The sequence below is a fragment of the Nicotiana tomentosiformis genome, chromosome 3 (assembly GCF_000390325.3).
Source record: "Nicotiana tomentosiformis chromosome 3, ASM39032v3, whole genome shotgun sequence".
NCBI lineage: Eukaryota > Viridiplantae > Streptophyta > Magnoliopsida > Solanales > Solanaceae > Nicotiana > Nicotiana tomentosiformis.
This window is the reverse complement of record NC_090814.1, coordinates 143,284,148-143,296,524: the sequence shown is the minus strand read 5'-3', so window position 1 is coordinate 143,296,524 and position 12,377 is coordinate 143,284,148. Positions and strand designations below refer to the sequence as shown.

General features: G+C 34.9%; 1 protein-coding gene across 1 annotated transcript; it reads right to left on the bottom strand.

Moving 5' to 3' along the window:
- Window positions 1-7,891: 7,891 nt before the first annotated feature.
- On the bottom strand, window positions 7,892-9,483 carry LOC104104597 (protein CDI-like). Its single transcript, XM_009612729.4, has 2 exons — window positions 9,327-9,483; window positions 7,892-9,158 (listed from the first exon to the last, which is right to left on the bottom strand). Exon 2 carries the CDS (start codon window positions 9,136-9,138, stop codon window positions 8,305-8,307), a length of 834 nt encoding a protein of 277 aa, XP_009611024.1. The 5' UTR covers window positions 9,139-9,158; window positions 9,327-9,483; the 3' UTR covers window positions 7,892-8,304.
- Between the last annotated feature and the right edge of the window lie 2,894 nt (window positions 9,484-12,377).

The following is a 12,377-nucleotide window of genomic DNA, read 5'->3' as shown; positions in this document are numbered from 1 at the left end:
GGGCCAAACGCCTCGGCAGGATAGATGCATCTATGGATCGCGCCGCACCTCCCTTGGCAGTGTACACGACACTCTGGATCGGGCCGTACGTCCTCGGCAGAAATCGTGCTTAATAATAATAATAATTACACGATGCTTTAATAATTTATTTCAGCTTGTGAAGCTAATTAGTAAATTGAAAAATCTTCGGAATTTAATGAACTATTATTCTTGTTTGTTAAGGAATTAATTGTTACTCCTGTAAGTGAGATTTAATTGATAAATTGGAATTTATTTGAATTGAAGAAATTTAATTAATATATTGAAAATTGATACATTTGAAGGAATTTGATTATTTTCGCTGATTAAATAAATTATTGTAAATTCTGTAAATCATGCTGATTTAAATATCCTAGTTTTATTTCAATTGTTATTGACCTATAGTGAGTGTCAAAGTCGGCCATCTCGTCTCTACCACTTTGAGATTAGGCTTAATACTTACTGGGTACACGTTGTTTACGTACTCATACTATACTTGCTGCACTTTTTGTGCAGGATCTGAGACAGGTACTAGTGGAGGACCTATCATCACATACCCACGTCATACCGAGACATAGTGGCGAGCTGCCTTTCTGAGCCGTTCTGCAGCTACCAGTGTCTCTTCTGATATTTATATTCTGTCTATTTTATTTCAGACAGTATTTGAAGTTTTGTATAATCTACTAGATGCTCATGCACTTGTGACACCGGGTCTTGGCACACACATTGGTAGAAATTGGTATTTTATTATCTTCTTGGAATAAAAGTTTAACCAATGTATGTTTGACTTATTAGTTGGCTTGCCTAGCTGTAGTGTTGGGCGCCATCACGACCTATAGGTGAAATTGGGTCGTGACAAGAATCATATTGAAAATCATGTTGAGACTATGTGCCAGTATTATTGGAACCCACATAGGTCATATTGCTATGAATTATTTATTTTAAATTGAAAATTCATACTCAGTCATATTTATTTCATTGCATATCATATCTTAGTCTATGTTGTTATTTATTGATACATCATATCATCATATTCGAGATATTTTCATGACATTGTTAGCCCGAGAGACTGAAAAGATTGATGACTGAGTGAGGTCGAGGGCCTGATTATGAGGATAATTATGGGATCGAGCTGCACGCCGCAGCAGGCCAGATTGGCTTATTATAGCACGTGAGTTGTCCGTGCGGATCCAGATATTATTATAGCACGTGAGTTGTCCGTGCAGCACGTGAGTTGTCCGTATAGATTATAGCGCTAGGGCTGAAGGAGCCCCTCCGGAGTCTATACACACCCCCAGTGAGCGCACGTACCTACTGAATGTGAGTGCCGAGTACCGAGCAATTGGGAGGATTGAGTGACTGGGAGAACTGAGTGACTGGGAGGACTGAATGAAATGATACCGTGAGAGTATGCATATGATTTTATCACTGAGTTGTATCGCATTGACATGCACACATGACATACATGCATAGAGATGTATTTTTCTCATGCTGTACAGTATCACATCATTCATAATTTCTCACACATGTTGACAGATGGACATAGTGATGCATTTGTTTTACACGATTTATATGGAAAGAAAATAAAACATCTAATTTATTATTGAAAGAATTTCGAAAAAATTATTGTTTTCAAACTTATTCATATTTTTGACAACTTCGGTAAACGATTTGAGTTTTCGCTGATGTACTTAAAAGGAAGAATTATTATTTTTGAAATCATGATTTAGCTGAGCATTTTATCTCTGAGTTACTTCTTGTATTATTTGCTTTACGTGGTTATGGACTGTTGTGGACTATTAGTTTTGGACCCGACCTTGGTACAAGCTCGTCACTGCTTTCAACCTAAGGTTAGGTTTGTTACTTACTCAGTACATGGGGTCGGTTATACCGATACTACACTTCTGTACCTTGCGTGCAGATGTTGGCTGCTGATGTTGATGTGTTCGATGGGAGCGGGATTTGAGGATGTATCTGTGTTCCGGTTATAGCTGCCTCTTGTTCATGGCAGCCTTAGATTTATAACAATCTGTTCATGTATATTTCGAACATATGATGTATTATTTCATATCAATTTTGTAAATTCTATTCTTAGAAGCTCATGATTTGTACTACCAGTTCTTGGGGAAATGTATTGGTTTTAGATATTTTCTTTTAATTAATTGCCTTATTAATTTCATTGGAATTGGATAGTTGGTAATTGGCTTACTTAGCGGGTTGGGCTAGGTGCCATCATGACTAGTTGGATTTTGGGTCGTGATATTTACACAATGTAATCGAAGCTAAGGTTTATGTCCTCCACCGTGTAATTATTATTTTTGGTATATACAGGTTGGAGTCGGCCATAACTCCTCCATCGACACGATGGACCTTGATTAAAAAAAAATACAACTTCACAAATTCGAATCTTAAGTAGTTCAATCTATTGAATGCAACTTCAGATTTCGAATCTTAAGTTTTTAAACATAAACTTGTTATTCGAATTTCAACAATCCAATACATGATTCAATGCCCAAATCTACTCCAAATGAGCTCAAATTTGAAACATAACTTTCAAATATCATAAAGAACAAATCTCAATCATCAAATTGTCAAAATAACAACAAATTTGACAAACCAATTTTGCAACTAAGAAGAATAAGAAGAAACTCCAAGCACAAAGAAGAACACGCATTAAAAAAGAAGAAAAAAGTGTATGTATCTGAAATTATTCAAAAATTGAATATCAGTTAAACTTTTTTTTTTAACAAGTGGGTACAAATTCAATGGATGACACAAAGTTGGGTGCCACATGTAAAGTTTACCATATTGAACACCTGAACTTGAGCCAAATTGTTTCTATTAGACAGAACTTGCTGACTTGGCACATAGGTGTCTTTCACCCAAAACTGAGCGCGTTTACTGAAAACACTATCTTCGATAACTGCTTTTTCCGTCATCTTCTCCGACTCATTTTCTGCTTCTTCTTTTGAATCCCATACAATATTAAAATACAATAATTATATTGTCTTCTTCTTATTTATCCTATAAAAAGGCCTAAACACCACTCCTCTTCATCATTTTATTCAGACACCATACTCTTTTCTCACCTATCTATCTAAATAATACAAGCCACCTTGAAAAATAATAGTCGTACTTTTTGTTATCAAATTAAGGTCGAAAGCAGAAATTATTTTATTCGTTTAGACTATGTATAATCAAGCTTTCAAAATATTATTTTTTAAACAACATACAAAATTCTAATGAAGGGAAACGGGATAGTGAGTATTTGTGATAGGAAGAAGAAGAAAGGGATAAATATGGAATGTGAATATTTATGAACTCAAATTGCAATGAGACTGGCCCCCGAAAAATACCTTTCTCCAAAGATGATTCGGTCGGTGAGATGGCAGTTAATGGGGATTTAGGGTTAATCTCAGTTGTGGATGAACTTGTTTGTGTCGATGTCGGTGAGATGGTAATATGGTAACAAAGAAAACGTAATTCAGGTAGGTATTCTCTTTTTTCACCGGAAATCAAGGTTTAAAAATATAAATTGCAAACAAACCAAAAAACCGAACAACTCGAACCAAATAAACCAATATTGCCATCGATTTTTCGATTTGGTTTGTATCATGCGCACCCCTAAGCCTTATGCATACGAAGGCTAGAATGTAAATTACAGGTTTAGCTAAATTCGGTAGTTTTGGTTCAACCTTTGCATTTGGTCCAATCTTTGCATTAATCTTAAGAAATTCATTAATTATGTATAAATTATTAACGGAAAAGGTCCAAAATTACCTCTGAACTATGAGAAATGAAGTAATTTTATCCTCCGTTAACAGTTGGGGTCAGATATACCCCTACCGTTACCAAATGGGCTCAAATATACCCTTATTGACTAACAATTAACTATTAAAAAAGTAATTAATCTTTTGTCGAATCAGTATTTGCCACATGTCCAAACTTAAAATTAAACCAAATTCTTTCTCTTCCTCCTCATCTTCTCACACCATGACTCCTCTCTACCAGCGGCCATGGTCGGAAATTTCGCCGGCAATTTCGAGCTCATATTAGAACTATAATCTATAACTCAATTGGTTATTTAGCAAAGTAGCTCACAATTTTCCCTGATTCTCAGACAATATTTTCTATTTATAGTGGATATGTAAATCATCTGTTCTTTATTGGAAAAGTAATATTATTTTTGGAACAAAATTAATGAATCCTTGCGGACAAGGAAAGTTAATGACTTTCTTATCTATCCAAGACGCCAATTGGTTTTCTTATGCTGCTTCTGGCAGTGTTAGTTTTCCCCCACGGTTAAAGCTTTCTCCATTATCACAAGTTCACCACATAAACTACATATCAAAAAAATCTTTATTGAAATCTTTGAAGAAATATACTTAGATCTTTTTAGCTTAGTAGTCACTCGGATAATCATATTCATCTCCTATCTCACATATGTTGCATCTTGTAATGTGGAATTCTTTTCTTTCTTGAATCTGCAACTTCATGTTCATGTGAATTTCATGATATTTAAACCTCATTATTTATTTATTGATTTTTAATAAAAGTTTAATTGTGGTTTTAGGAGGGAAAGGATAAAGATGGGGAGGTCACCAGGGAAATTTCCGGCGATGGTTGCTGGCAGAGGAGTGGTGGTGTGAGAAGATGAGGAGGAAGAGAAAGAATTTTTAATGTTTGGGGTTGGTTTAATTTTAAGCTTGGACATGTGGCAGATACTGATTCGACAAAAGATTAATTGCTTTTTTAATAGTTTATTGTTAGTCAATAAGGGTATATTTGAGCCCATTTGGTAACGGTAGGGGTATATCTGACCCCAACTATTAACGGAGGGTAAAATTACTTCATTTCTCATAGTCCAGGTGCAATTTTGGACCTTTTCCAAATTATTAAATTAGAACATAATAACAAAAACGAACACCAGGTGCTAAACCAAATAAACAGGTCTCACAGCAGCACTATCATCATATCAGCAAGACTAATTAGTATTATTTTTGCAACCGAGACCAACAGGCAAGACTGCAATTAAGTTACATCAGTAAAGCGAAGCACTCAAACCTAACCTTCCTTTTAGAGCAAGGGAGTACTTGTTAATTAATAAATCTGATGTCAGTAAAAGTACAATTATTCACGATCTGCAAAATTGCTCATTCAACAGGCAGATGATCTCACCAGCCAAAAAAGTAGTCTGGGCTAGAAAACTCCATTGAGTTAACTGCCAAAACTCAATCATACACATGTAGGACAAATTAACATTAAGAGTTGGGACCCCCAAGATGAAATCACGAGCTACCTTACATTGTTGTATTATTAGTTGATCGTCAGAACTCATTTTTCACGTTTGAAACCTCACTTATTGAGCATTCAATAAGTGATTCCTCTGTTCTCTGTTCAAGTTTCCTGCAAAACATTAAAAGTTACCTCTTTTTCTCATTAGTCATTTTGAATAAAGCTCAGAAACCAGAGCATTTCGTGTGTCCGTTCTACCCAAACTTCAGGTTCTACAAATGCAGTTTCCATCCCAATCAGGCTGATAAAGTGATACCTCCTTAACAACCATCACAAACATCCTACTTATGTATAATAATAAATACTCATACGATACCATAATACACATATTTTTGAATTGTGATATTGTTGCTTAAGAGGAGTTTGAAACAGATCAAAGTTATAGCTATCAGCTAACAAGCACCGTATTAATACAACAGAACATCCACTTCCATTTTAGGAATAGTGATATGATATTGCGAATGAGGGGTTTGAAACAGGTACAAGTTATTGCAATAGCTAACACAAGCAAAAACACTCCACTTATGGATGCAATGTTATAAATCCAACGGTGATAACGTGAGTGATTATGCCCTTCAACTTTAAAAGAACAAATGAACTCGAGATTTGTCATAAATTGACTCTTGGAATTAGGAATTATGAATCATAGGGAATACACTAGATTGACTCCTGGAATCAGGATAAATTGACTTTAAGGAGATGACATACAGGCCCCCGATATATGCATGACAAAAACCAACCATCAAACACAAATGATTATTTGGAAAAATGGTGGACCTTTTAGCCAATACACATGAATAATAGGGGGAAAAAGCTATTTAATGGCTGACTATGTTGCCCGGACTCTCCGAAAATGACGCTGGATATGTGTCGGATCCTCCAAAAGTAGTTCATTTTTAAAGGATCCGATACGAGTGTGGCAACATTTTGGAGAGTCCGCGCAACATAGATAGCTGATGTCCAATAGACACAGAAGAACCGGTGCATAGCGAAAGCTGAAAAGGGCCCCCCTGTTCTACTGGAATATGCTCTATGAGGTAGAAAGATATCCCGGAAGAACAAATTTGCTTCTTCTGTCCACTGCAGCAAATCCACACATCAGGTTGTACAAATATTATTAGTCCTGATCCGATAATAATACAATTGTGGGGGACCATCTATGAGTACTACAGTTCACACAGGTGGATACAGTATGCTTCATACCAATATGTCATATGGGCTATGGCACCAGCATGCATGTCGAGTTAAAAGAATATGCGGTATGTGGTACTTAATGAGCAAGTTAAAAGGCAGAAACAGGTTTGCCAAGGGCAGCTTATCCATAGTGCTTCCAAGTAACAATGAGTTTATCTAATATACCTACTGACTCATGCTTGCTACCGATGACAGTCCAAAGTTATAACATAAGCTGTACAAATGTGACATTCTTCACATACAATGTAACTCACAATCAAGCAATCCAGTACCGAAACCTAAGAGAACATACTCTTCAACTATGAATATAAGCAAGTGCCGAAGCTTCAATATTTAGGGGAAGGTAGGCTTACCACATTAAGCAAGTAGAACTCTGAGGAGAAGACAGGCCAACAATCATGTACAGCATGATGCTTCTGCAATCTGCAGTGTTAAACCGATTTTCATGGAGAAAAACCACTGCCAGCAGAAATATAATTTTGAAACAAAGTTCTTAGTCACTCAGTACACCTGAGCACCTCTTCCAGGAAACAAAAGGTTATAAAAGCTATGATGTCTAATACAAGCATACTCCAGTAAGATGTCTAATTAAATCTGTGTATCCTTTCAAATTAAGAAGTGATACGAATAGAAGCTCCAGGTGTATTTCATGTTTTAATAAGTGTACAAGTTCAGATTCATTACCTGGAAAGCAATATCACAACCTAGCAGAAGTTAATGACCAAAAAAGAGAACAAAGGCACAGACTGCCTTAACAAATCAATTTAACCTGGTCAAAGGGAAAGTTGAAATAAAAAAGGGAGTAATGATGGCTGGCCAATACATCTCAAATCAGTAAAAGAGACAGAAGATTTAGGTGACAAATGATACCCCCGTGTTTAGGAGGACTAAAGATTAGATGGCATCATTTTTACCAAGCAAGAAGATTTAGAAGGACAAGCAATTTGTCTGAGAAGAATAATCCTAAGGGTAAATGGACGTGAAGGCAACTGCATCTCAGTTAGCCATTACACTAAAGCACAGACATGAACCAATCTAATAATTGTAAGTGGATGCAGCACAAGCATAAATGAGCAATTACGATCATTGCACTTCTTCAAAGCGCCTTTCTTGAGAAACCTTAAAGATATCGTATAGCACAACTCTACTCAAACCCCATCCCCCCAAAAGAAAACCCCCACCAGGAAAAGATGACAATAACATGACCAAAATCAGATAACTCAAACTAAGAAGAATTACGCTTTCTTCAAAACCTTATGATCAACTCAACAAGCGCCTCATAAAAATGCACTAATGCTCAGTACAAAATCAATGAGAGAATAGAAACATCTTGCGAAAAGAAAGGGGGCAGGGGGCATTTTCTAAAACCAAATTGCAGAAGCAATTAAAAGCAACAAAACCTCCACCGTGTAGAGGGGATAAGCCTTCTCATTTATAAAACCAAGTAAGAATTACGGAGCGGGATATCAATATTAAATTCATAGATCATCATACAATCTACTACCTTCTATACTAACAGACATTTATTACAATTACAATACAACTCTAGAGTTTCCTTGTCCAACAATACAACTCTAGACGACTTAAAAGATCTGCCTAACAGATGTGGCGATACACAATCAAACATTGGCATGAATTGGGAAAAATCTCGAAGTGAGATGATACAAATTGAATAATGTGGAAGATTACATTAATGACGTAGCCTTCTAATCTCTGAACATAATACTTGTAACAATTACCAGCAGCCGATTACCTTAAAATACACCCTGCAACTTAACGAACATTGGCTACATTGGCTTAACCCACCTTCTCCTTCGCCTTCTCGCACTCCTCCAACTCCTTCAACCACAGATCACCAAATTCACAATCTTTCCAAGCCTCAAACCACGGTCCACCAAGTGTATAGTGAATCGCCTTAGGAAATGTGGCAGGATCACCCTCGACAACCTTATTATGCCCCACGAGAAAGTTCCACACAAATGGCACCTCACCAATCTCCTCATCCTCCAACCACATGAATCGATGAAGAAATGCCCCCGACTCAGAATTCACCACCTCAGGTGTTAATGCCCGGTTCTTGGGATGTCCACAGTTATATAAAACCATGGATGACCAATTCTTCCTAGGATAAACCGTTTGCACCGCGCCATCCATTTTCGTAGTCTCTTTAGGAGTATAATCATGTTGGACACACATTAAAGCATATTTATCATCAACCATATCCCTCAATTCTTTAATGTCCCCTAAGTACAAGAAGTCACAATCAAGAAACATAGCCCACCCCTCATAATTTGCCAAGTGTGGTGTCAAGAAACGTGAAAATGAAAACTCAGTGCTTTCTAATTTACCTCTTTCACGCCAGTACAGGCCTTGTTGCCTCAGCTCAGATTGCTTAATGGGCGTGATCTCAAGTGGTATTGATGATCTTTTTAAAAGGGAGTGGCGACAAACCTCATATGCCACGTCTTCTCGTGGATCATAGCCTATGAAAATCTTGAATGCCTTTGAATTTGTGCCATTTGCTGAATGAGCATTGCCATTGCACATAATGGGATCAGAAACAACAACTGGGGTATCAGATTTCCTTACATCTACGCCATTTGAGTGCAAATCTTTCACCACCGACGACATTGCAGTCAAAGATTTCAGCTCTGTAAAATCAAGAAAACTTTTAACTCACACAAAACAATTTATTCAATTCTGGAGGGGAAAAAACGTTGCATTTGGGTAAATAATAACGAAACTGGAAACATAAATATGACGCGAAATGGATTAAACTATAGAAATGTGAACGCTTGAAGAAAAATTAAAAACTATACCTTGTGAGAGCGATATTAGATCTGGTTTGGACTGGAAGAGAAACAAGAAGGATTCTTATTTCTATTTTCTTATTTTGTGGAAGAAAAAGAGTCAAAGATTTGTTTCTGAGTACAGTAATTGTGAGGGATCCCGGGAAGGAGGGGAAGAGTATTTATATATAGCGGCTTTTACAGCTGTATTCACTACCGACAAAAAAATTCTATGAATAGAGGGATTTACGCTTTAGTAATTTTGCCTAATCTGTGTAATTTTACGTTTTATCTCGCATTAAGCTCTCGTACGGCTATGCTGTTTGGTAATATGCTCCAACCGATTTTACAATTAGGAGGTGATGGAACTAGGATTTGTGGGAATGGCGAGAAATATGAAATTTCTTATTTTTAATCAAATACTCCTATTTGGAATCGAGCCATAACAATGAAAAAAAATCCTAATAGAAAGACTTCTACAACAATGGATCGTACAAGACATATATCTAAATTAGTCGAATCATTTTAATTTGTGATAGATATTAATTATCATTTTTATTGTATTATTAATTAATACTTATCAAAAAAATTACATATAATTACATAATGAATAACATGATTGTATAGTAATTTTTACAGAGTCCATGCACCGAACTTAATCTCATATAATAATATCGGATTTTCTTTTTCTTCTTCTTTATTTTCTTTGATGTTATTGTCATAAAAGAAAAATAAAGGTTCTAATGTTTCTATTTTCTTTTTCTTTATTAGTTTTTGAATTAAAAACAACTATCAATGTGTCTCAATTTCAATGAAAAACAGAGATGTTTCATATAACTCACTCCCTCTTCTCACCCCTTACCCTTAGCTTATAACTCTCCCTTCTCTATTATTCTTTTTCTCATAATTCATACTTCCACTCTTGTCGAAAAATATTGGAAACGGATTGACATTGCAAAATAAAGATTAAGGGATAAAAAGAAAAAGATTCTTTGGCCATTCAGCTAAAAATGTAGTGTGCAAGACACGGGGTTTTAGCGTTTTCATTGCAGATGGAGAGTGTCGGCACGTGCTTGACTTACTGTTTTTCCATCTATTGCAAAACAAAGCATACAAATAAACAGTGGAAATGACACTCTATAAGGTTTCCTGTACAAAAAAAATAGAAACCATGTGCTCTAAGCTATTATTTCATTACTTAAAACAATCAAAGCTTATTATTTGCAAACTTTCATAGACTCTTTTTCAACTTTTAATTCAATTTTTTTTTTCTCTTTTATGTTATGTAAATGTCAGCCAAATGTCCAGACACCTACTTATAATTGATCAAACAAATTCAATTTTCTATCCTAATCTATTCTGTCATAGACCTAAATATACATGTGTATTTCAATAATTTTTTGTCACTTAATCAAAATCAGTATGTATTATCATTTTAATTTATAACTTATATATTTCTCATAGAGCTAAAGTATATTAATTGATTACGTTTATATAGTATAGACGTAGTTTTTTCTTTATACTTCATTGATATAATATGATCTAATTATCAAACTAAGTACTAATTTTATTTAGTAGCTTCAATTCTATTTAAAACGTTGTCAACGTTTGTATATCTAATTGGTAGGTTTTACCGCACTTTTGAATCATATCTTACCTACCTATTTTATTTGATATAAACAGGGTCATAGTTGTTAAATGTACTTTCCAATGACATAAGTCGTGCACAGAAATCATGCTAGAGTCGTAGCTTGAGTCCGGAACTAAAATGTGATTCTTTTGCGCTCAAAGAATCATAATGTGTATAAAAAAATAGTTGATAATCATTTTATACTATATAATGCCCTTTTAAAGGGCGCTATACCTTAACGGCCGTTTGCCCATTTAAGTATAGAGCCCTTTTAAAAGGCGCTATATTTGAACATGAAAAGAGCAGGAAGGTATAACGCCTTTTATTAAGACGTTATAATATAGCGTCTTGATAAAAGTCGCTATACTCACATACCCCTTCCCTTCCCCACCAAACCAGAAACTCCCCCAAAGTATAGATTCCCGATCTCACAAAAAGTATAGATTCTCGATCTCACATCCTAACTAAGGCGTTATCTCGTAGTGGGTTGCTCGTTTCGGCTCCAAATCACCAAATTTTCCACTTTCCAAAAACCTTAAATCGAGGTATTCCGACTTAATTTTTATTAAAACTCGTATAAAAAAATGCATATTAGTTGTTTTTAATGTGCTCTATGTTATTTTGTGATTGTTTTGCGATTTAACTAATTTGTTATTTTTTATCCGGACTATAGTATTAGTGTGCTAAAAAAATTAGTAAAATAGAGAAATTGTTATTAGTTGTTAAAAAAATATTAATTAGTTACTTTTTACTGTGGTATATGTATTTTCGTGATTTTTTTTATTAAATTAATTTGTTGTTGTTATCCGCTTTAGATTATTTATTTGCTAAATGAGTAGTAAAATAGATAAATTGTTAGTTTAGTTCCCTGTAGTGGTATCTTGTGGCCTAATATAGTGCTCGTATTTGTAATATAGTGGCCTTTAGCATAGTAAAATGTAGTGTCCTTTAGCGTAGTATCCTTGTAGTTATTGAAATTAATCATTTATGTATCTCTTATACCCAAAAATACGTCAAAAAATTGATAGTTCAAACACAAACTCTGTCCAATTCTAGTCAACGATCGTAAGAAAATAACATGAGAAAACAACAATATTTTCCGGACTAAGTATTGTTTTATGAATATTTAATAATTAAATCTTGTATAGTTATGAAAATTATTTATTTAATTTTATTATAGTCAAAAATAAGTGAGTCATAAACAAAAATATATAATAATAAAACTAACATATAAAATAATAAAACTAACATACAAATTAATAAAACTAACATATACAATATTAAACTAACATATAAATAATAAACTAGCATTTAAAATAACAGACCTATTGAGTGATAAATCGGGAAAATTTTCTCATCATGAACACAAGAATTTAGGGTACCTTGGTGTCACGACCCAAAATCCCACCACAGGCGTCGTGATGACACCTAGTCTCTAAGACTAGGTAAGT